This window comes from Aedes albopictus, chromosome 2 (genome assembly GCF_035046485.1).
Source record: "Aedes albopictus strain Foshan chromosome 2, AalbF5, whole genome shotgun sequence".
NCBI lineage: Eukaryota > Metazoa > Arthropoda > Insecta > Diptera > Culicidae > Aedes > Aedes albopictus.
Window position 1 is genome coordinate 499,315,082 of NC_085137.1, and position 25,976 is coordinate 499,341,057.

At 42.0% G+C, this 25,976-nt stretch overlaps 2 protein-coding genes across 2 annotated transcripts; both read left to right on the forward strand.

Annotated features, from left to right (window-relative positions):
- Positions 1 to 70: 70 nt before the first annotated feature.
- LOC115265421 (putative glycerol kinase 5) lies at positions 71 to 19,929 on the forward strand. Its single transcript, XM_029870434.2, has 8 exons — positions 71 to 283; positions 10,466 to 10,578; positions 10,707 to 10,800; positions 16,631 to 16,799; positions 16,859 to 17,189; positions 17,252 to 17,344; positions 17,426 to 17,764; positions 19,412 to 19,929. Exons 1-8 carry the CDS (start codon positions 229 to 231, stop codon positions 19,877 to 19,879), a joined length of 1,662 nt encoding a protein of 553 aa, XP_029726294.2. The 5' UTR covers positions 71 to 228; the 3' UTR covers positions 19,880 to 19,929.
- Positions 19,930 to 20,069: 140 nt separating this feature from the next.
- Positions 20,070 to 22,137, forward strand: LOC109622518 (putative glycerol kinase 5). Its single transcript, XM_062854392.1, has 5 exons — positions 20,070 to 20,306; positions 20,372 to 20,465; positions 20,521 to 21,020; positions 21,082 to 21,174; positions 21,254 to 22,137. The coding sequence occupies exons 1-5, from the start codon at positions 20,184 to 20,186 to the stop codon at positions 22,043 to 22,045; spliced, it is 1,602 nt and encodes a 533-aa protein (XP_062710376.1). The 5' UTR covers positions 20,070 to 20,183; the 3' UTR covers positions 22,046 to 22,137.
- Positions 22,138 to 25,976: the final 3,839 nt, after the last annotated feature.

Here is a 25,976-nt window from a genome sequence, read left to right on the forward strand (position 1 = left end):
GTGTTGTCTCGCGTAGCGGGAAAATTTCGCGCGCTCGTCAGCCGGCGGAACTGAACGCCAGACATGCGCTCTGGACAGTCCGATAGTGAAAACAAAATTATGAGTGTCAAATCATTGCCATTGATTCTCAAAAACATTCTTAATTGTGTCTAGAAGCGGTAAAAAATAGTGCAAATCCTTTATTTAATGTTATGAACCGCCAGGTTGTCGGCTGATCAAGGACGAGAAATGCGGATGCAATTGCGATGTTCAACGGCAACGGATAAGGACTTCGCATTAACAGGTGAGATGATAAAATCCATTCTGGTAGCTGTTTTGTCCAAACAAGCCCCCAGGCACTGTTTACCGTGAATATGATCTGTTTTTGGTTCAACACAAGAACCTGTACCATTATTAACAATAAACAGAATTTAGTCCATTTCTTGACCAACATGTGGAAAGGGTGCAGCAACAATTGCAAAGTTCAACCGTGGCGGTCGCCGGTATCTCGGCCGGCACCGTACATTGTTGATGACGGGAAGTTTTGGACGCAGTTGGACCATCGCCAGGTAGCGGTCAGGGTCTATGTTAACATTATCATCATCGGTGCTTCCGGAGTGCGGTCTGGTGAACGTTGATTATGAAGTTGAAGAACCGGACGTTGATCCTCAAGCTGCACTCTTGTCGGCACCCACTGATCACGCACCTCCGCATATCATCCATCACGATGAAAACTGTTTTCAGCTCGCGTGTGTTGCAGCAGCTTAATTAGATAAATATGATTAGTTCTCGGAAGAAAAAGCACCTCCTCGAAGAAGCGGAGTGCGATGAAATGGAACTGCTGTGCCGTTCCCAAGAAACACTGAAGTTCTAAAAGAAGCTCAACGCATTCCGCAAGGGCTTCGTGCCGCAAGCCGAAATATGCAGGGATAAGGACGGACGGACGTGAGGTGATCGAAAGGTGGAAGCAGCACTTCGATCAGCACCTGAAAGGCGTGGAGAACGTATGCACGGGATGTTTTAATACGAACGAAAACACCGGTTTAACAAATTAACAAGAGCTTTATTCACTGCGTCCGTACGATACTAATGTCGTTTTCGTTTTTGCGACGGTGCTACACCGTTTCGTGCTGCACTTTTCGCTGAAAAAACGAACGTTTTTGGTGTAGTTGCATTGGTGTGCGTGTATAAAAACCAAAATATTGACAACTTTGCAAACGCTGATTGGCGGACGCGGTGTACACCTGCTACACTCCCGATTTTTTGAGTGCTGCACTATCATGAGCGGTGCAGAAAAAGTGCTACACCGGTGTAGCACGAGAATCAAAAACGAACATTTTCGGTGCAAAAGTGCTGCACCGGTGTAGCACCACCGCAAAAACGAAAACGACATTAGTTAAGGTCATAGTCTTTCAACTTGGAAGGCAAACGTATTTCTCTTTTTGGTCGGTCATTCTTCTTCGGTACTCTTGGAGACGGATAGTCCGGCTTGCTTGGTGTTCTTGTTGGTTGTTGCATTGGAATCTCCATGGAATCCAATCCGATCGGCAATTCGGTCATTTCAGTTGAAGGCTGATTCACAACGACGTCGTCCGGAACAGATGGCTGAACTTCAACAACGACTCCTGTTGATACGTCCTCCGGAATGTTTGATTGTTTTGCTGAAGACGAAGGTTGTACAGGCATGTCAGGTTCTTTTCGTGGCTTCAGATTGACCAGATCGCGACGATAAACTGCTCCATCCACGTTAACAAGATAAGAACGGTCATTCATCCTATTGGTAACCGTGCCAGGAATCCAGTGCTTTGTCGTTTCAGGATGTAACTGTACGTAGACCGGCGAACCTGCTTCCAGAGCCGGTAGCTTCCTTGCTGCTTTGTCGTAATGAAATTTGGTCTTTCGCCGGGCATCTTCGATACTGTTGGGTACATTCTGAACAGGTTTCGGCATCAAGTTCTCCAAAGACGTTGGCAGACCACAGCGTGTACTACGCGAGAATAGGCAGGCTGCAGGGCTAGACCCGATTTTGTTTGGTATGTTACGCCAGTGTAATAGAGCATACCAAAAATCCACGCCAGACTCTTCCGACTTTTTCAGCAATCTTTTCGCAATTTTGACCGCCGCCTCAGATTTTCCGTTGGCTTGCTGATGATAGGGGGCTGACGTGGAATGCTGAAACTCCCATTCAGTAGCAAACAGTCTCCATTCTTTGTTGACGAAATTGGTTCCATTGTCTGTGATTACCAGCTGTGGCTTCCCATGACGAGAAAAAATTTTCTTGCAGACGGTGATGGTACTGTTTGGAGTCAGACTCTTCAGAAGATCAACCTCGAAAAAGTCTGAATAGTGATCCACGGTGACTAAAAACTTCCTCTTCTCTCCCTGGTAGTCCGCAAAAAACACGTCCATAGACACGAGTTGGAATGGGTGTACAGGTATGGCAACGCTTTGCATTGGAGGAACTGGCTGGGAGGCTGCATATTTAGCACACACTTCACAACGGGCGACAGCATCCTTGATCTGCGTAGTCATGCCTGGCCAGAACAAGTTGGCGCAAGCTAGCTTCAGTGTCCCTTCAACTCCGTTATGACTGATATGTACTTTCTCAGTCAGTTTACGTCGCAGATGATACGGAACCACAACACGATCATTGCGAAAAACTATTCCATCCTGATGACCGAGTTCATCCCGATGCTTGAAGAATACCTTTACGCCGTCCGGAACTTTGTCCGCTGACACAGGCCAACCATCACGAATGTAACGAATGATCTGTTGCATCGATGGATCCTTCGCTGTCTCCTGTATGACCTCTGTCAAACGCTCATCGGTGATCTTGAGGAACTTGCTCGGGTTGACATCTTCCAGCTGTCGAAATACTTGATAGATGTTTCGCTTGTTGAACTGATCTTCAGGGCGGCCTTCATCCAGTGGAGCTCGGGAGATGGCATCAGCTACCATGTTTTCCTTTCCTTTGACGCACTGAATCTCCAAATTGTAGCGCTGTAGGCTTAACAGCATGTGCTGCAACCGCTTCGGAGCCGACAAGAGTGGTTTTTGAAACACGCAGGCCCGGATTAAGGATTGTGGGGGCCCGGGGCCCGAGCGGATGTGGAGGCCCCTCGGAGAGATGACCAAAAATGTTTTTCCTTATTTTCGAACAGTACTTGAGCAATATGAAAAATAAAGCTAATGTTAGTAATAAAAAAATGTTTTTGTGGGGGCCCCTAAAATGTAAGGGCCCGGGGCCCGGGCCCCCCTGGCCCCCCCTTAGATCCGGCCCTGGAAACACGTTTACTAAAGGCTTATGATCCGTCCTCACAATCGTCTTCGGATTACCCACAATAAGTTGATCAAATAGAATACACGAGAAGAGAATAGCCAGCAGCTCCTTTTCTATTTGTGCGTAGTTCCTTTCTGTCGATGTTAGAGTGCGAGAAGCGTATCCGATCACACCGTGAGACTGAAAGACAGCTGTGCCCAAACCAAAGGAACTCGCATCACATTCGATGATCAGTGGTTGAGTTACATCATAATATTGCAAGGAACGAGTATCTGCTACCAAAGATTTGATACGAGCGAACTCCTCTTCTTCCTTGTTTTCCCAAACCCAAGGTTCCTTGTCCGAGATCAGTCGTCTTAAAACAGCAAAATTGGAGCTTAAATTCGGAATAAAACGACTAAGATAATTGAGCATCCCAACGAATCGCTGAAGTTCCTTCTTGTCTTGGGGTCGGGGATAGTTTTTGATAGTTTCCACCTTGCTTTCGTCTGGCTGTAGTCCTCGTATAGTCAGTACGTGCCCGTAGAACTTCACTGATGTCATACACAGCTTCAGTTTATTTCTGTTGAGCTTCACATTGTTTTCCTCCAAACGTATGAGAAGCCTCTCCAGACAGCCGTTGTGGCTTTCCAAAGCTTCCTGTAGATTATCTCCAGTTCCGAAAATCAAAATGTCATCAGCAATGCATTCTACGCCCTCGAGATCCTGAATCATTTCCTGAAGTTTCATCTGAAAAATTTCAGGTGCGGGCGCGATGCCAAAAGGTAAGCGAGTCCAGCGGTACCTTCCAAAGGGAGTCCAAAATGTAGTGAGAAGACTGCTGGGATGATCCAGAACCACATGCCAGAAACCCTTCTTGGCATCCACCGTGGAAAAAACTTTCGCTTTTCCGAGCTCCGGCAATATCTCGTCGATCGTGGTAAACTGCAAATTCGGTCGCTTAAGAGCCTTGTTCAGCGGAATCGGGTCCAAACAAATTCGAATGGAATCCGACTCTATCCCGCCACGCCTCACTAAAACGATATTACTGACCCAGTCCGTATGCTGAGTCTCCTTGATGATAAGGCCATCTTGTTCCAGCTTTCTTAGTTCCTTTTTCAGCTTGTCGCGCATTGCTATTGGTACCCGCCGTGGTTGCTGAATTGACGGTGTGACATCCGGATCCACCTCCAACGATACAACACCAGGGAATTTACCGTACCCCTCGAAGATATTGCTGTGCTGGTCAACGATTTGCTGGGCTTTGATGCGATACACGTTCAAAAGATGCTCCTCCGAAGGTGGTGAGGTGATCGAAACCGAGTTACAGAATTTAATGAAGCCCAGCGTTTTGCAAACTTTTGCGGATAAGAGCGGCTTATGGGGAACATCAACGACTTGCAATGCGAGTGTGTACTTACGCTTTCTCCTCTTACATGGCAACCTTACTTCACCTAGCACCGGTATGGTTCCACCACCGAAGCTCTGCAGTCGGAATTTTGAAGGCAACAGCTGCAGTTGATCACAGCCGGCCATTCCTTTAATCCAGTCAATGCCAACCAGACTGGTGTTGGCTCCGGTGTCCAACTCGCACTGCACGATTTTCCATTTGCCGCCAATGAACAGCTCCACATCCGCCAGCACATTTCCGCCAGATTCCGAAAAATCATACACTTTTCCAATTACTGCTTCATCACTGCTGCTCTCCGATTCACCATTATCACTGTTCACACTTTCCTTATCGCCAGAGTCACAACTTTCTTCTTGCACTTTCTTCACTTTTCTGCGGCTTTTGCCCTTTTGCTTTCGGTCCAACTTGCATACTTTCGCGAAATGATTCTTGCCCCCATAAACATTGCACTTCTTTCCCAGTGCCGGGCAAACCCCCTTCGCAAATTCATGCCGATCACCGCAGTATTTGCATTTGAAATGCTTCTTCTTCACCATGTTCACTTCAACACTGCACGCCCCCATTGCACTAGCATGTTTTTCTGCGATTTCTTCTGCTCGACATAGATCAACGACCTTCACTTCCGTCAAGTTTGGCATCGTCAGCATCTTCGCGCGCAATTTCTGCCATTTGTTTGAGGTAACGATTTTGTACACGATCAAATCTTCTTCAAGTGCACCGAATTTAAACAACTTGGCCAAACTTTTCAAACGCGCCACATACCTAGTCATCGATCAATTCCACAGGCTGCTGCATGAGCGAAAAAAACTCGAACCAATCCACGATTTTGTTTCTTTCGCGCACTACTTTCGCTTTTATAGCTTGCACAGCCACATCTGGGGAAAGCCGCTGTGCATCCGTTAACCCAAAATTAAAATACTTTTTGAGCGCCGCACTACCGATTACCGACAACAAAATACTGGTTTTCTGCTTGTCATGGTCCACGGGCCACTCATCCATTCCCATAGCACTCGCGTAATTTTCCCAGTTCGTAGAAAAAAATTCAAAATTTTCCTCCATGTCTCCACTAAGCTCGAGCGGCGGAGGAAGCGGGACAGACGAAGCTGTCGAATTGGCAGCCATTTGCAAATTTTGCTGCTGCCCAGCTGGCTGCTGCTGTTGCTGCTGCACTTGAACATTCTGGAACGATTTTACAATTTCTCGCAATGCACCGTTCTGCAATTGCATGAAGCGCTCGAACTGTTCGTTGTTCATTTTGATACCGTCCGGGAAAACACTCGGCAAGACGCGAAAAAATATGGCTGCCGCACCGGCTCCGACCGGATCACTCTCGAACACGCCGACGGACACCGTTATTCGAACCGAGGCAAATGATTTTTCACTCCCCGAGTTCGTGTTTCTCCTCGATTCCAACTTCCGCGATTTAATGACGCCGGAAACACTTCTAGAAGCCTTTTGCTTCTGACACCATGTTTTAATACGAACGAAAACACCGGTTTAACAAATTAACAAGAGCTTTATTCACTGCGTCCGTACGATACAAAGTCTCTACACATTCTGTCTCGCTATGACCGATTGCTAGTGTGCGTGACTCCGGAAGGGAGCGTTGACAAATTACAAACTAAGGGTCAACCAAAAGCTACATAACATTATTACAACACGGGAGACCACAACAACGGAGGAAACAACGACGCCAGTGTAGCGGAGGACAGAAATGAACAAACTCCCACGCTGAGGGAAGTTGAAGATGCCATTCATCAGCTCAAAACCATTCATACGAAAGAGCATTTTTTTCTGAGCCACTATGATTTTTTTCAGATTTTTAGAACCTCATTTTGGTACCTAAAATCAATTTCAAAGAGATTTTACAATATCACCTTTTGACAGCTGGGCAACTGTTTGACAGCTCCACCCAGTACAAACAGCGGCGAGGGCCGATTCGACTAACCGCTCCCATACAAACTTCAAATTGATTTTTATATAGGTTCTCGGGCTCCAAAATTCATGAAAATTTTGATTTCGGCTCAGTTTGACATGCAGATTCCGAATATCGAAATATCTCAACACCGGTAAAGAAGCCAATTAACGGTATAATCGAACAAAGTAATCATGAGTAATTAGTCGTAATCATATGATAATCAAAGGTAATCTGAGTAATCAGTATTAATTATGAGTAATCAATAGTAATCTTGGTAATCAATAAGTAATCATAAGTAATCAAGGTAATCACAAGTAATCATGGTAATCAGAAGTAATCTGTAGTAATCTTGAGTAATCAATAGTAATCTTGGTAATCAATAAGTAATCATAGTAATATTACTATATCGCAGTAATCAATGAGTAATCAGAGTATTTTTTTTTCAGTAGTGACAGGTAATCAATATAGTTGGAAACCCCTTGATTCAATGTATGCTTTCTTATAGTGGTTTCGCAGCGCGGCGTCACGAACACTAATGCAAATCTACTGGTTGAAAATATGCCCATTTGATTTCGCCGGGAACAGCTGATTTTTGTTTATTATTTTCAACCAGTAACTCAGGTAGTGTTCGTGTAATGCAACGTGTACGTACATGCAACACCACTAAAAGCAGAAACCACTATTGAGAATTAGAACTTTTTATTTTGAAAGAAATCAAGAAATATAGCTTAGGGTTCGTTCAAATATTACGTAACGAAAAATTTAACAATTTTAGAGAAATTTTCAAATTTTGTATGAAGCGTAACGCAGTGCTAGACCCCCTCACTCCTCCCTTTGCGTTACGTAATATTTGAACGAGCCCTTACCAGGACACCATCGCAGAAATGACAAATTTTTACTGAGTACTGAGTAGAAGAATATAGGGCGGGGTGGGGCAAGATGGGTCGCGGGGCAAGATGGGTCAGTGCCATTTTCGGGCGCATTACTCATGTTTTGATTATGTTAATAATTTTGTTAGATGACCAGCGTAAAAACTGAACTTTAACAATCTACTAAGGCTGACACAAATTTCTGTTATGTCACACACATCCCACCACCCTTAACCCCCCCTCGGAAATTTTTGATCGGAATTCGATATTTTGAGGGGGGACACAAATAAATTATTCAATAAATTTAAAAATTTTAAAGTGAAATTAGGGTCATCCAGAAAACTTCTTAACAACCCGCATAGAAAAAAAAACAACTTGACATATTGTTCCTACCATATACTTGTTTTTTTGCCATGTTGTTAACATATGTGTAAAAAGTGTCCTATTATCGAACATTAATAATGACCGTTATCAAAAATATATAGAACTCCTTTACAACCATTTATCAAATTGTTGATGCATATCACATAGTTCATTTACAGTTGTTTGTGCTTCATAAGCAAGGTAGTTTTCAACTGTAAACACCAAGGAATAGTTACTCAACAATTCCACATGGATTAACATTATGACATAAAGCTCAATTATAACTGATTATTGTTCGTATCGAAAGCGAAGCAAACATGATGTCACGCACACATTCTAGAAAATTATTGTTCAATGTTAACTGAATGATTTGTCATAATGTTGCACAAGCTATGTGTGAGTATCGGCTTGAATATCGATAAGCTCGGGTGAGAAATTGAGTGGAATTGAAAAGAAAAAAAAAACAAAACAGTTGAGTCGGGAGGAGATTTCGGCAAATAATTATTATTTGAACTAGACCGGTGAGTAGTGAGATTATTTTCTATGAATATTCTATAATAATGGTAATATATATTTCTACAGATAACCAATGTTCACGGATGTTCTCATGGTGTCGACGATTGCCATTCGGAACAATTGGAAACATCATTCCAACGGCCGCCAGCAGGATCGGTTTAGTCAAGTCATCCGTGGAGGATAAATCCGGTAAATGCTATTGCCGTTGGTCGCACAGCTTATCAACGGTCAAATTAACAACCTCCCCTCAGCTCCTCCCGGAAAAAAGTTCTCCACGAGTACCGATCACGCTAGGAGCTCTCGCAACAGCACGCGGCGCTGACCGGGGATACTAGTAAGAAAATGCTGAAACACCAGCTGGATTTCACCGACGGGTACAAACCGATGGATAACCAACTCAATAATGCATATGTCGCCACAGGATATGTGGTTTATGACTGCCGGAGGTCCCCTCGGAAACTTGATAGAGATGCAACGCCATCAATGTAAGTCTTGTTAAAAACTATTATAAAAAAATAGATTTTTCCAATAGGATAGGAATCAATAAAACTTGGTGTACTACTGCAATTTTATTTGTTTTCTTATTTCGCTGTCAATAGAACAAATGAAAGAGAACCGTATTACATATTGTCATTGCAACTGTAAACGAACAATATACCATAAGACCAGGCATCATGATGCCCATGTATGGTTCAACAATTTTACAACAATAGGTCTTGAAATTATCGCTGCAAAAAATGAACAATAAGTCAACACCTTGGCTTATTGTTTTACGAAAATTTTGTTCGAGAAAAAAGCTGATTTTTTATTGTAACCTAACTTAACAGCCTATTCGTCATATTGTGAAACAGCCCATTACAATTTGCCAAGTGGTATACTACAATATACTAACACTACCATTTGAAGTTAGGCTGGATATCATGTCATATTGTTCGGGAATGGTAGCAAGTGGTTGCGGACAGCATATCAGATAGTATGCTTTTTGTTGCCAACTATGCGGGAAATCCGATGAGTTTGACGATTTTGCCTAATTGTTTGGTTAAAAAAAAAATTTTTTTTTTTTTTCATCGAATACATTTATTATTTATCATCCCAACCCCCCCTTGACGAGTCAACAGGAGTCAACGAGCAAAATGACAAAAGAAGAAAATGAGATTTGTTCCGGCCATTAGTCACAAAAATTGTCAGCTAAAGTAAAGCCTGGGCACCCTTGTGCCTCATTAAATAAATTACGGATATTTTACATTTTGATGGTACTGACGAGCTTTTTATGAAAAATATTAATTTTCGTTATTTATTTAAATTTTGGTATTTCGCAACCCTTACTTTCTGATCGCCAAACAATTGTTTATAGTGAACTTACACTGCACCCTACGCTACGTACCAATACACATCGAACTGAAGTTTGAATCGTTTGAATGAATTTAATTAGCATTTCTTTTATCAGTTTGCCATGTGTGTGATATACTTCTCTTTTCGAACACATGGTACCCGTGTAACAAGAATAATGATTGACCAATCATGACGTTACATTTTTTTTTCTAAATGAGGTCACTGATCTTTTTGAGGATCTCGATTCAAGGTTTTATCATACCCTCAAGGAAGCCTCTTCCACCAGAAGCGTACTTTATGGACGAACCTACACACAGCCGGACCGGCGCAGCGCATGGGTGTCGTACATCCCACACCAAGTAAATGTAGTAGCGCATGTGTACATGTAGATTTCGAAACCGGCGATAGCGCACGATGTACTCTCGCTCGCCGATACGCAGTCTGCTGGGGATACCCGTACCGTGGTGGTCATCATCGCTTACCGCAAGAGTCTCGCGCGCAGTTGAACGACGTCACTCGAACGAACCGGCGATCGAATTCGGCAGCAATTTCGCGCACTTAATAATTTCACCAAGCCGGTCAATTTGTTTTTTTTTTTGCGATTTAAGTGTTTTCGTTTTCGTCGCGTCTGTACTTATTGTTGCGTAGCGTGATTTGTCTGCGCATTCTACGGTTTCCGTCAAGCCCATTTCCACTTAAGTCAAGTCTAGTTGGTAGTAGAGTACAGTTTAGCGATTTCTCTCTCGTTTTCCTTGCACGCTTCTGGACTAAACTGCATTCGGCTGGAAATAATAACAAACGAAACGAAATGGAATCAGCCGAGCGGTACATTGCATCGTTGGACATTGGTACCACGACGATAAGATGTTTTATCTACGCGGCGAAGCGCGATATCGGCAAACTGGACGTCGTCGGGAGTGCCTTCGAGCAAGTGAGAACTCTATAGAATGCTATTTAAACTTGATTGTTTTGATGTGCTGCTAAGTCAATTTGATCAAGTCCACTTACTGAAGTGATATTTTTTTCTTCCCTATTTGTGTAATCGCATCTCTCGAACAGGTCGAGCTGGTATATCCAGCGCCGGGACAAGTGGAGATCGTTCCCAGTCAACTGTGGGATAGCGTGATCAGTACGATCGCAAATGCCATCAAAAGTAAGTAACCGCGTGCAGTGCCATGCATGAATAAATAGTTAATGATGACTGCAAGTGTGCATCTCGAGGGGTGGGTATGTGACATATGATCTGTATAAGGTGTGCTCGAGGCCAATTTCAGTTGGGAGCTTGATGACGAGCTCGAGTTTTAAAATCAGATTTTTTTGTGATTACTGTTCGTATGTATATCTTATCAAGCGCCTGTTCATAATCTTGTACTATGTATTAAGTAAGATTATGTGGCCACAATGACCTCGGTATTACTGAATAAGTCGCTCAAATTGTGCTACAAAAAATCATGTTCTTTTTTGGACAAAAAAAACGATTGATTTCCATTTAAGGATGCATTCATGCGCGTATAAGACATGCATTTGCAAAACTGCAATTACGATGTCTGCCACTTTTTTTCTGTCGCGTTGACCAGTGAAAGTCCACCGCGTCCGCGTATGAGGTTATTGAAATGAAGCTCGAAATGAAAAGACAGTTCAATGACAGATACCTGCATTACCATTATAGTACAACGATGCCAACAGGACGACGGGATGACCGTGATGTAACTTGAAGGATCAATTATTATTGATTGTAGGAGATGATTGATTTATGTAATAATGTGGGAGAGCCATTTCGTAAGACACATATCTGTAGACGTATAACTTTGTTCATAAAAATAGCAGTGAAAGACAATTTTCATACAAAATACAAAATTTTAACATTCTGTATTTTCGTTCTATTATGACTTATTGAGTCAAAAATTTGACAGCGAACTACAATTTTGTTATAGCAAAATTTGGATTTTTTCAAAGCACTTGCAAAAAAGTAAAATACTATGTTAAAATGTTCAAAATAATAGCAGTATTTGTTTTAATTTTGTTTTGTTTAGTAATTATTTATTTTTTTCTTACATTCTAATGTGTATCCTCCACGGATGTTGATCGATACATACATACATTTATTTGTTCAACATCATTAAGACAAGACATAATCAACAATAGTACGCCACAATACTCGGTTTGTGGCTGCCGCTCTCCATCCTCGGTCGCGCCCAATGCTCGCCAAGTCACGCTCCACCTGGTCCGCCCATCGTGCTCTCTGCGCTCCACGCCTTCTTGTGCCAACCGGATCAGTTGCAAACACCAGCTTTGCAGGGTTGTTTTTCGGCATTCTTGCAACATGCCCTGCCCACCGTATCCTTTCGGCTTTAGCCACCTTCTGGATGCTGGGTCCGCCGTGAAGTGCAGCGAGCTCGTGGTTCATTCTTCTCCGCCACACACCGTTCTCCTGCACACCGCCGAAGATCGTCCTTAGCACGCGTCGCTCGAAAACTCCGAGTGCTTGCAGGTCCTTCTCGAGCATGGTCCATGTCTCGTATCCGTAGAGGACTTTTGGATGAGTTTTTGATGAAAGATTTTCGTACCGTGCTCGGCGGAAATCAAGATCAAATTTTAAAGATTTTTTTTCAAATTAAAATTTTTCAAATTTGCGACTAAATGGCAGCCACAATATCTGAACATCTGGAGTAGCTCTAACTAATAAAACAAAGTCAAGATGTCATTCTAATGATGTCTATCGAACATCCAAGTTGTATTTTTGGCGTTATTTTTAAGAGTTTTTAGTTGGTCTTCTAAATAGATTTAATCTAAATTAAGGAGCTATTGGTAGACATGTCAAAAGTTATTTCCAGCACAGCGTATCAGGAAAAAGAATTCTGAAGAAAAACTGTCAATATGCCTTCAATATCTTGAAAAAGATCTTGTGAACCTTGCATGTTTATTTTTTTTCCACTTTTAGTAAAACCAGGAAAAATCAGAGAGTTTTATATTATCTCATTAGCAGACATTATTGAGCCTAGATTTACAAGACCTGGAATTTTCAGTGAAATAGACTGGAAAGTCAGGGAAAGTCAGGCAATTTGATTTTCAAAATTGAGTCGACACCCTGAATATTAGAATGCGCTACTATTTGCTTAAAAAGAAAATACAAACATTCAAACATATGCATTTTCTCGGACAGTCAGGCAGCTTTAGCAGCTTTGAAATCATACACATTGTGGTATGAACAGCAAAATAGATAAAAGAAAAATAAATAATAATATCGACTATTTGATCGAAATCAAAATGAGAGCGCCCACTATTAATCGTTGGCACAAAAGTCAAAACAAACGAACTCCATTTCCAATGCCGTTAAAAGCGAAGAGAGGGAAAACGTTAACGAAATCAATAAAACAAAATGACGCGCTGCTCGTGGACCAGTCAGTTGATAGACGAACGCAGAGGCAGAACGACGCGGATGTGCAGCCGCAGCAGCAGCAGATTATCGTGGCATCACCCGTTCCGAAGACGAGAAGCGGGTAGAACCGATCTCGCTTTTCGGAACGGAGATCACACGTTGTAAATGGCCGTAACAGTAAGATTGCTGGGCCGGTCACGACACACATGTACAGTCGGAACCCGCTCGTTGAGCCACAACCTCCACACTGAGAGATCAAAGTACTCTTTAAAGAGTGAAAAAGTACCCTTTTCGAGAGTAACTAGGTGAACTCATAAAAAGAGTAAACGGTCTTTACTCTTTAAAGGGTAAACTGCTTGTACGTCAAATCAACGTGTGATTTTTACTCTTTTTCTGGAACGATTTTAAATTATGAAGAGAGTAAAATTTACCCTCTTTTTCATTTTATGGGGACTTTATGAAATTTTTGAACTTTTAAATAAATAAATAAATAAAAAACAACTTTAAATATTTTTTGGCAAACTTTTTATTATTTTTTGTTATTTTACCTTTTAATGTTTATTTATTCATGTGGGCTTTGCCAGTCGGACCACGGACCGCGCCTGCTTGAAGGAATCCTGGGCCCAACTTTGATCCAGGTGGAGGTCAAAAGGAAGGCCACTCTCGGAGCCATCGACATCCTAATGAAATAAAGAATTTACTAAATAGTTCGCGACTTAACAACGCTGTTGAATATTTTGTTTTACTTACCCGCAAAAATCAGTAAAATCACTTACATCAGTATTGGATGCACCTCGAAAATGCTCAACAAAATTTTCACTCATTGAAGAGTACTCGGTTGGAATTAAGATAAGGGCAAAATTTACCCATTTTCAAAATTTGACAAGTACCCTTTATTTTGACAGTTTCATATACTAGCAAAAAAGGGTTCTTTTTATTCCCTAAAAGGTAATGCCGGATTCGCAGTGCACCCAACCAACGAATTCGATTCGCTGGTTGGGTGAAGTGACAGCAGCACAAGGGGCATGCGCATTGTTTATTTTAAATCATGTTTAGGTTGAAAGCAAAAAGGAAAATTTTTCAATTTGTTTCACATTTAGAGCAACATTTATACGTTTTGCAAGATACATATATGGCCAATGCGAGAAACATTTTATTTTCACCCATTTTTAGTCGGTGAAGTGAAAATATAGATGTTTATGAAACCACCCGGACCAAAAGCAAGCACAAAACGCTTTCAATGATCGACAAAATAAAGATTACCGATGTTTTGCATTTGTTTCGAAGTAATTGTACATATTCTTTTTTTTTGAAGAAATATGAAATAGAAATTCTTTTCGATTATCAGTAAAATTAAAGAAACCAAAAACTCATTAGCTCGCCCCTTGCAATTACAGATTGGTTGTCATTTTCAGTTTGACATTGAATGAGCCATTTTACGAAGTGACAACAATGTTGATGATGATATTGGTTTTCACGGGTTATTGGACGCTACCTTCTGTCAAAATTCATTCATAAAATCGGCTCGTAAAATGGACTATTACGACATCCAGGTACTTTTTAGTTGGCTGACAGCTCAACTAACGGGGCCCCAACTAAAAAGTCACCCAACTATTAAGCCCCCAACCAGCGAGTCATGACTGTACTTCGAAGTTGGTATGGGAATGTGTCCTCTTGCTGCAACAATTGTCTGCTAACAATTCCATTAACATTTACTGGGTGCCTGGTCACCATGGAATAGATGGGAATGAAAAAGCAGATGAGCTTGCAAGAATGGGATCATCTAAACCTCTACTAGGGCCAGAGCCTTTTTGTGGGACCTCTCCATGTTCCATAAAAATGGAATTCAGGAACTGGGAAAAGATCATGATGATAACCAACTGGAATAACACCCTAGGTGCACGACAATCCAAAAAGTTTATTACTCCAAATATTTCTGTTACACAAAAACGTCTTGCTCTGTCAAAGAAAGACCTGTGTACATGACTAATAACAGGCCACTGTTAAATACCACCTAAGGCTTATCAAAATAAATATCACTTAAGGCTTATCAAAATAGTCGACAAAACATCTTTGTCGTTTTTGCAATGAGAAAACTGAGACCTCTGAACAACTGCTGGGAAAATACCGATAATCATGTGCAGAGGGTCTCTACTCATAGTGACCTACCGCATTGAGATACACATTAAAGTGGGGCGTGTATCACAATAGATCAGAGAAATGGTCGCAGTGATAAGTTACCCTACAAAAAAATGCACAGGGTGTCGAGAAAATTTTCCTGACCAGAACGGGAATCGAACCCACCGTCTCCGGATTGGCGATAGTGGCCTTAACCACTAGGCTAACTTATATAATGAGACCCCAGCTCATTATATAAGTCATGGTAAAATCTCATTGCATTCGGTTCATTGAACCCGGAGATATAACAGCTCAAAGTTAGCTATCGGATAATGGATCAATAAAGCCAACTTTTCAACCGTTCACCGCATGTAAACAAAGGCGCCACCATATATGGACATTAACATTGTGACAGCAGCGGAGTTATGTCAAACACAGGACTACGGTGGCGCTATCTGTTCATTCCATAGCGGCCGTTATAGTTATTTTAGTGATCCATTATAGCTTTTTCTAGAGTCTATATAACTTTGTTTCCCAATGTTGACCACTGATATACAACTAGGGTATGTGTTCCATCAGTAACCTCACGCTCCCATGTTCATCCTATTCGAAAACAAACGATTACGGCATCGACTGATTCCGTTCTTTTTGTTTTCAAGGGTGCTCACTTCTAACAAAAAATTCAAAAATAAGAAACAAAACAAACAGCGTTTCAATCCTTTGTTTTTCGTAAAATGAAAATGGGAGCCACATGCTTAATAAAGGAACCAATACCCTAGTTGATCAACTTATAGTGTAAATTTGAGAATATTTGAAGCACTTTTCAAAAATTTACAGCTATTTGAAAATTTCTAGAAAAATGAACATTTTGCCTATCCCGATCATTTTATCTATTCCCTGTATATTGAACCTTTAAGCTATTTTGCGAACTGTTTACATTCTTCCAGAAGTTCTTCTCATTTCTGTATGTCAAATTTGAAAAAAAAAATCTTCCATTGAACCATTAAACATAGTGCACATCAATCGCTGATTTGCACAGTCATATGATATTTTATTTGGTTTGGAAACTGATGTCTATATATGGAGCCTATTTTTTTTAATTTAGGAATTTTCAAAATTAACCGAACAAAAATCTATGTTATAAACTTAGATATAATGAATATATGTATAATGATATAAATGAAGATATATGCTGATGCTATTCTTAAGTATTTATTTATTCTGTTTATCCAAATATTTATCATTTGTTTGTGAAATTTCACACAACAGTTTAATTGGTCTACATTAGTAGATATGCAAATCATTAGATTGATGGCTAAGCGAACGCGTGCAATTCAAACAGAAAGAATACTCAAACAGATAAAAGTTACAGGGAATATTGTATTTGTATGTAAATTGTTAATCACAGCTTCGTCTTGTCTCGTTATATGTTAGAATTAGAAGATAGCAAATATTAAAACGTTTTCCCCCTACTCACGATCTCCAGGTGCTAAACTCACTGCCAAACAAATCGCCTGTCTGAGTATAACAACGCAACGGAACACGTTCACATGTTGGAACAAACTGACCGGAAATGTGTACCACAACTTTATTACCTGGAAAGACCTCCGTGCGGACCAGCTCGTTCAGCAGTGGAATCGAAGTTTCAAGCTGAGGTACATTCAGTATACCTTGATACAGTAGTGAACCTTATGAAAACATTCGTATATTTCAGAGCACTGAAGACGGGTGCCAGACTGCTGCACTTCTTCACCCGCAACAAGCGCTTCCTAGCGGGGAGTGTCATCAAACTGATGAATCCACAGGTTACGATGCGTCTAGCGTGGGTACTGCAGAACAATGTCGAACTTCAGCGGGACGTTAAGGACGGCAATGTGCTGTATGGGACGATCGATTCCTGGCTGCTGTATCGGCTGCGACAGGGCTTGGACCAATCACGAGTAGTGGAACATATAGGAGATGTTACAAACTGTACCTCGACGGGTTTCTACGACCCCTTTGGACAGGAGTGGGCTGGATGGGCACTGAATCTGTTCAATATTAAGGTTTGTGAGATGTTTTTTGTATGTATCAGTCATAGAGTGTTACAGGTTGAATTGTCTTGCAGAAAGAACTTTTGCCGAAGGTAGTTGATAACTCCTATGATTTCGGGTACATTGACGAATCGCTGTTTGGCAGTCCAATCAAAATCGGAACTTCGGTATGTTTTATTATTCTTATTTCTGGGCATTTCCGGGATGTTACCTTAAGAATTCAGTAAATTGTTTTAATTATTCCTCAGATTTCCGACCAATCTGCTTCGCTGTGGGGAAACTGCTGTTTCGATAAAGGTGAAGTCAAGATAACTATGGGTACGGGTTCGTTTTTAAACGTGAACACTGGCACAACGTGCTTGGCTTCCGTTCACGGATTGTATCCCTTGGTGGGATATAAGATGGCCACTTGTGACAGCACCGAATTGGTATACCTCATGGAAGGAGCTTCCAATGACAATGGATCCATCATTGAGTGGGCTATGAGCATAGGACTATTCACGGATCCACGTGACAGTGCCAGCATGGCTCTATCCGTTTCCGATTCAGACGGAGTTTCGTTTATTCCAGCATTCAGCGGGCTTGGGGTATGTAATCTTAGTAAATTAATAACCCAGAATCTTATAACTTAGCATTTAAAAAAAGACACGGACACGTTTAGTACTTCCAGTGAGCTATTCGCTCTTTGAAGGAAGCACGACACTAGACAACGGACTAGCATGCAACGCCCAGTGACACAGCCGAAAACTTTTCCTGACAGCTGCGGCGGGAATCGAACCCGCGCTCCTAGCACGATGCGATTAAATGCTTGGTGACACTAGCCACGACACGACACGACCACGAAGCCACATTTTTTGTTTTATGTGGCTGTTCTTAGTGTATTTTTGCGAATTTTCAGACTTTAAGTCCGATTGTGAGATCAAAACCATAATTGTGTATTCTCTTACTCTGACATTTCGAGATGTGTATCAGATCTTTCTCAAATATTGGAGTTTGCAGCTGTTTTTTTCTTCAGATTTGTCAATTTCTCAATCGTCATTTGATTTCTAGATTTCCATTCGTTTTTTCCGAAAGCCACATCTTAAAAACTAAGAAATATCCCAAGTAACCAAAAGTTCCGCTTCCCATGACAAAATGCACTTTCAAGTTCCGCGAAGTTCAGATAAAGTTCCAAACGGAACTTTCTGGTTGCTTAAGAGGCTAACGATGAGCCTTGCTGGAACTTCGGTCACAAGTTCCGGCAAGGCTCAATGTTAGCCTCTTAAGCAGCCAGAAAGTTCCATTCAGAACTTTATCTGAACTTCGCGGAACTTCAAAGCTGCTTAAGATGCTATGTCGGAACTTTGTCGGAACTTTCAAGTTCATAGAAGTTCAGTTCATTAGCATTGTGTTTCAATGAAGATTAAATTTATTTCTTTTACAGAAAACAACTATTTAAGCGTACACGAATAAAAGACAAATATGAATTTATCAAATCAATGAATACTAGGCTCGAGCAAAAAAAAAATTGCCGCCCATCGGATTCGAACCGATAGTCGCTGCATGAGAACCCTACGCTCTACCACAGTACTACAGCTGCGGTTGAATGGACAGCAGGTAAAGTCTGACTTGAATCGATTTTCTGTCGGCAGCTAGTTTTGCACATTTGTACAGTAGGGAAGTTAGCTTGACTTTGTCAAGTGTCTTCAGCAGCGCTGCGGTAAGTCGGCAGGCTATCACGCAGAAGGATCCAGTTCAAATCTACATAGCAGCGACATGTGTGAAAATATAATTATCAGAAGCAATTTCCAGACGTGAATCACAAACTCACCAACAGGGTTGTGATTCTGAAAAACACATTTTTGTTTCTGCATGAATTTTGTCAAAGTTCTGTCAGAAGCTGCTTAGAAGGCTATCCAGCGTGCTTATGTGAACTTTCAAGTTCCAAAATTACTTAAAAATGAAGCTGCTTAGAAGGCTAATGAGCGACCTCGAACAAGCTGCTTAGCTTATAAAGTACCCTTTTATCTGAACTTTTGGTTACTTGGGATATGTTCTTCGAGTTTTCTAAGAAATCAAATGACAATGGTGTGGGATATTATCAATTCGGTTGAGAACCGCTCTTTTCTAGTCGCGAAAATCGATTTATCACCTAAATTATGCGTCGGACCTAACGTCGATCATAAGGCGCTGTGTTGCGCATCCGATGCGCAACGGTTTCAGAACATCAATTATTTAAACTTGATCAATTTTAGCCACCGATTCGTGATGACACCGCAGGCACCGGTTTCATAGGAATCAAAGCGTCTACCAGCAAAGAACATTTGGTTCGAGCGATTCTGGAAAGTCTAACATACCGAATTGCGCTGCTTTACGTGTGTGCCTTGGAGGAAACCCGTTACACTTTCACCCGCATCAAGGTCGACGGAGGAGTTTCTCGTAACGACTTCATCTGTCAAACCTTGGCCGACCTGACCGGGCTGCCCGTTGAACGAGGCGAAGTGGCCGATTCTACTGCACTGGGAGCAATGTTTCTGGCTGGCCTCAATGTAGGCATCTGGCACAGCAAACAGGAACTGATCGATATCAGAAAGATCGATCGGGTCTTCGAACCGAACGCAGCCAACAAGAACAATTGCCTGAAGAGTATGCGATCGTGGGAACGAGCCGTCGAACGATTCAAGCGGTGGTATATCGCCGAAGAGCTGAACAGTCTGAACTGAACTTGTGATATTGTTACTTTGGCAATAAATTGTTTTTAACCTAAACCGAACGAACTATATCTTCCTTTCGTTTTCCTTCACATATCACATCTGACACTTTTTAAAGCACTGACCAAACGCATTGCCACGCCTCGCTAAATTTTTAATAATTCATAAATTGCGTTTACCTTAGCGGATAGGATGGGAACTGCTTTACAGCACCATCACAGTCGTTGACTTGCAACCGTCGTAGCTGGTTAGCTTTAGTTTTTTTTCCTTACCAAGTGTGCCGAAAAGATAGCAGATTTGTTGTAAAGGGATCGTTATGGGAACCGCGGTGAAATACGTCGCAGCGTTAAACGTAGATGCAACGCTGGTCAAGTGCTATGTCTACGCAGTGTTTCGCGATTCATCCCGTCTGGAAGTCGTGGGATCGGGCAGCGATCACGTAAGCATGATCTTGGAGAGCAAATTTTCACGAATTCGAATACAACCTCTCACGATCTTCCGTAGATCACGTTTGTCTATCCAGCAATAGGGCGTATAGAAATCGATCATGCTAAACTATGGACCAGTGTTATTTATACGATCAAAACAGCTATGGAAGGTAAGACATTTTGAAAATTTAGTCCAGATCAATTCAACAATAGTTCATTCACCAGAGGCCAATCTGACGGCCAAGCAGATTGCGTTCCTCGCCTTGACTGCACATCGAGGGTCGTTCACCTGCTGGAATCGATCGAACGGAATGGTGTATCACAACTTTATCACCGCACAAGATCAACGTGCTGATCAAATGGTGAAAGAGTGCAACGAGGAGTTCATGTTCAAAACGTTCAAGGCCAGTTCGGGTCTGTTGCATTACGTTACACGAAACCAACGATATCTAAGCCAAAAGGAGTTCGAAGTCACGAATTCTCACGTTACTATGCGTTTGGCATGGATGCTAGAGAACTGCCCAGGAATTCAGCACGATCAGGAAGTAGGAAATGTTCTGTTTGGAACTATCGATGCGTGGTTGTTGTATCGTTTTAGGCAAGGTGATGATTCAAAGCGTGAAGTGGAACATATTAGCGATGTGACTAGCTGTGCTGCTACTGGATTCTACGATCCTTTTACACACGAGTGGACGCAGTGGGCTCCCATGCTGTATCCCATAAAGGTATTCAATCAAGTATGATTTTAAACAGCACAGGTGTAAACTTTCACTGAAATTATTTTAGAAAGACATGCTGCCGAAAGTTGTGAACAACTCGTACGATTTTGGATACATTCACGCATCCCTTTTCGGAAGTGCTATCAAGATAGGAACATCGGTATGTCTGCAAATTCGAAAAAAAAATCTTTTAATTGTTTTTTTACAGTCATTTAATTATTCTCATTACCCATCAACAGATGTCCAACATTTCCGCCGCGCTTTGGGGCACCGGTTCCTTCGACCGTACCGATCTCTATATCAGAATTGACAGTTCTGCCGTAGTAAACATCATTACGGGCCCCACTTGTATGGGTTCAGAGCATGGATTAGTTCCGACGGTCGCCTACATGTGGACTCACCGTATCTCCGATCACGAAGAACGATCCTACGTGCTGGAGAAAATTTGCAACGATTGTACCACCGTCATTGACTGGGGCATAAAGATCGGACTGTTCACCAACCCTGACGATGCGTCCACCTTGGCAAGTTCTGTACCCGACACCAATGGAGTCTTCTACATACCTGCCTTCAGTGTATTTGGTGTTCGTGACATAACCGCAGGGTCCAGTTTCATCGGTATGAAAAAATCCACCCGCAAAGAACATCTGGTTCGCGCGCTGCTGGAAAGTCTCGTCTACCGAGTTGCCCTTTTGTATGTCAGCGCCCACAAGGAAATTCAGAATCAAGAAATCGACGATTTCCGCAAAATAAAGGTAGATGGATCCGTCGCCCGGAACGACTTCATCTGTCAGACATTGGCCGACATCACAGGGCTACCGGTGGAGAGATCCGATGTTGTGGATGCTTCAGCATTCGGTGCCGTCTTGCTGGCGGGTATTAACGAGGGCTTGCTGCGGAGCAAACAAGACGCCATGAGCCTGCGAAAGGTGGACAAGGTATTCACACCTCATCCAAACTACAAGCTGAAGCTTCTTAGGAACATGAGGTGCTGGGAAAATATCGTAGAAAAATTTAAAGAGCATCAGTAAGGTTTAAGTTGATGGAAGATATCAGGTTGAATAAATCACTTCTCTAAGCTGTAACTTCATATTTTATTTATTTTTGTTCGAAAATCATTTTTAGCGCTGTTGAACATTGTATTTTTCAACACACGAAATTTGAATATTTTTTTCTAGGTGAGCCATACAGTGGACCTAACGAAAGACTTTGCGCTCTGAGAATCATAACTACTATCCAGTGCATTATAGGTCTAACCTTCAGTCCGTCAATTTCTGTCAGTAGGGTTTTTTTCAGTTTTGGGTGATTGTCCTCCAGTTTCACTGGACGTATAGTCCAATCCACTGAAGTCTGCCGTGTTTTATTCGTTTCACATCATTGTTCGGTTATGCCATTATTGAAGAGACAACCTTGCAAAGCACGGAAAAATATAAAACTGAATTAGAAATGCAAGGAAAAATAATATTTCGGAAAAGTGAATGGTTCAAACGTAACAAAAACAGGATAATATATTGTTACATAAAGATCGGATGTATGAGCCTCTGCACGAATCTGGTGTACTGCTCACTCCCACAGAAAATTTGAAAACAGCGCGCACAGTAAAAGTCAAATGTGACTTTTACTGTGCGCGCTGTTTTCAAATTTTCTGTGGGAGTGAGCAGGACAGGGAAAATTCGTACAGAGGCTCATATCCACTTATTCGCGAGCGGTAATGGCGATGGCGGGTATATCCAACCGCTTCAGATTTTGACGTTTCTTGGGGGAAAGTCAAAACCAGGGGTAGAAGATCCTACCCTTTACTCCTACCCAAACATGCCCACCTGCGCGCCATCTACTGTTGGTTCTAATTTGTAAACATCTTTTGTTTAATGGCAATTTGTTCCCAGTTGACAGTCAGCTTCTACCCCTGGTCAAAACAGTTTCATTCTCCTCCTCACTCCTGGCCCCACCGTTTAGTGGCGCCAACCGATTGCGATCCCCAAGAAACGTCAAAATTTGAATCGGTTATTTGCCGCCGCCGCCATTACCAGGGAGGGTGCAGGCACGTCAAACTCGAACAAACTACGCCTACCTAACATGCATCGAGCGGGCCTACCCAAACAACACACTGCGATTTCGCGGGCCATTCCCATCGACAAAACAAACCGATTTCCAAGCAGGATTCGACCAGGCTTCTGGTCGCGTTGCCAGTCACACTAACACACTCGCAAAAGATGAGCAGTAGGCCTACCTCGCCGCATGCGGGTCCCCTGGCCATTACCGCTCGCGGATTAGGCTGCGGCCAGAGTGGACGCGTCACGCGGCGCGACGCGGTGCGGCGCGTTTTTGACGCGGTTTCCAACGCGGCTTGATAGCCAGAGTGAACGCGGTGCAAAGCGTCTGTTCGTAAAGTAAACTGAAAAGTTTTCATAATTTCCGTCACCTTTGCACATGAGTACATGTTATCTGATGAAAAATTTCCAAGAGATATGTGATTATTGTGCTCAACCTAAAATTAAAAATAAATCATTTATCTAAATTTACCCTCAAATGCTATTTACTTCAGATGATTCAGAAGAGATATACATTTGGGACAATGGTGATTCCCTAACCTCAAATCTACCCGTCCTACAGGTACAAATTTTGAAATTTTATGAACAAGTGAGCTTGTAGTCAGAGTTACCACAGGGTTGTATACGTTAAAAATGACGCCCCTTGGTTTATTTTCAAACAGCAAGGCAATGGAACAAGTTTGTTAACTCAAAAATAGTGTATTTTTATTTTGAAACTATTTTTTAAGCTTACACCCTAGTAGAATACTTTGAGATAGTAAAATAAACGAGAGGGTATCAATTCTTTTTGTGCATGAAACATGGGTAGGCCTAATGTGAAAGCTCTGCTTGTAATGGGTGTAGAATGACAGAGATTACGATTATTTCCGTTAAGTCTTTAGTCATAAATTTGAAGAAATTACTGATTTTGTTTCGCATAATAGGTGAAAAGTGAGGTTACGAGACGCCACCGTATAATAAACATGTGGTATTATTTATGTAAATATTTTTTATATTCACATTTGAATACATTTGAAAAACAATTTCGTAAAATTAACGTCATGGTTTGGTAAAAACGGACGAAATCCACACAAAAATACAAAATTCTCCGCGCGAACCGCGTGAATTCCGCATCAAAAACAGTGCATGCACTGTTTTGTCGTGCGTCGCGCGGCTAAACGCTTTCCGCTTCGCATCGTTCCGCGCGCACTCTGGCATGTTATGATTGTTTTCCTTGTATTCCAATGAACGGAGTTCTGCCGCGCGTCGACGCGCGACCTGTCAAATGCCGCATTGCACCGCGCCGCGCCGCGTGACGCGTCCACTCTGGCCGGCACCTAAGTGGATACTGCAAGATGACGTCACGAAGCCGTGCACTGACAGTTCAGTGAGCTTGTTTACATGAGTCCCGTTCAACGACGCAGGTTGAACTTGCTCGAAGTTGCTGCATCTTTCTCTTACCTATTTGTCAACAAATGGGTAAGAGCAAGATGCAGCAACTTCGAGCAAGTTCAACCTTCGTCGTTGAACAGGACTATGGACTTAGTCTGTGGCGGAGATCCGACAAAACTCTTTTTCGATGCAATAGGGTCCTAAAATTAAAGGCGAAATTTCGCTTTCGTTAAACGGTAATTGTTGCCGTGGCCGTAAAACCGGCAACACGGACAGAGTAGACATCAGATCGAAAAGTGCACAGAAAACAAAACAACGCTGATTTCGGCAGATTTATTTCTAAAATTTGTTCCTAAAAGTAATTGTTTTCCTAAGAATTTGATTTTATACCTATAATACTACACTGAGGATATTTTCCGTATAACTATTATGTGTGAAACTACATAATTTTTTGCAATTTGACATCACCTTTAAAAAGTATGTTCGGAAACATAAATTTTATTAATTTTCTTACACATGAAATTTATGCATGAAACCAAATGAAATTTATTAGCGTGATGAATAAAATTTATGTTTGAGGTTTATGACATTTATGCATGAGCGGTATATAAAAATTATGTATGAATTTTACATACAAATCATTATTCGGGCCATAAACACACAAAAACAAACAATTTTATCAGAATATTATTAATCGTTTATTGAAACAAGTGAAAATCAATACAAACTAGATATAATTATAATAGTTGCCATTTTTCCTTTTCCCGCTGCTGGTCGTGTCATTCCGGCCTAGGTTCCAGCCACGGAAAGAAGCAAGGAAGGAGGGGATGTTGTTTCTTTACCACCGTCGTTCCAGGGGATGCTGTTTCCCACTAAGTTTGTTCTGTTCCTTGATCCTTGACGGCTGCCCCATTCTAGGGATATGATTCTGAAAATCAAAAATATGAAAACTATTTGAGAAATAACAGTGGCACCAACAGCAATTACCTTTAATTACCTGATAAATATCTTCAGGGAAAACAATGTCCGGACACTGGGACAGTTCGCAATGAGGTACACCTGTCGTCGAAGTGGGTACGATGGTAATGAACTTCTCATCTCGCCGTCTCTTTTGTCCTTTAACCGAGAATTAAAGGACAAGTGTCCACGATGGAGTAGGCAGCCGACGGCGGTTCCGGAGGAGATAACGCTGCTAAAATCCCATAACTCGCTGATCTCCGGACTGGTGGTGCTTCCTCCGGATTCCACTCTTATCCAAGGGGAATGACATATCCTTTTCTAACCGGAATATCCGCATTTATCCGTTTCTAACCGTCGCTAACCGTTGCTAAGCGAGCTGCTAAGTGAGCAGCGGTTAGACGCGGTTAGCGACGGTTAGAAACGGATAAATGCGGATATTCCGGTTAGAAAAGGATATGTCATTCCCCTTGCTCTTATCCGAACTCTTGTTATCCAGTACCGCTTTGATGGTTGTCCCCAGCTTATCCTCCGAAGCTACTGCAAGCTGGCCGGCCTCCGCATGATGATATCCTGAAAATAA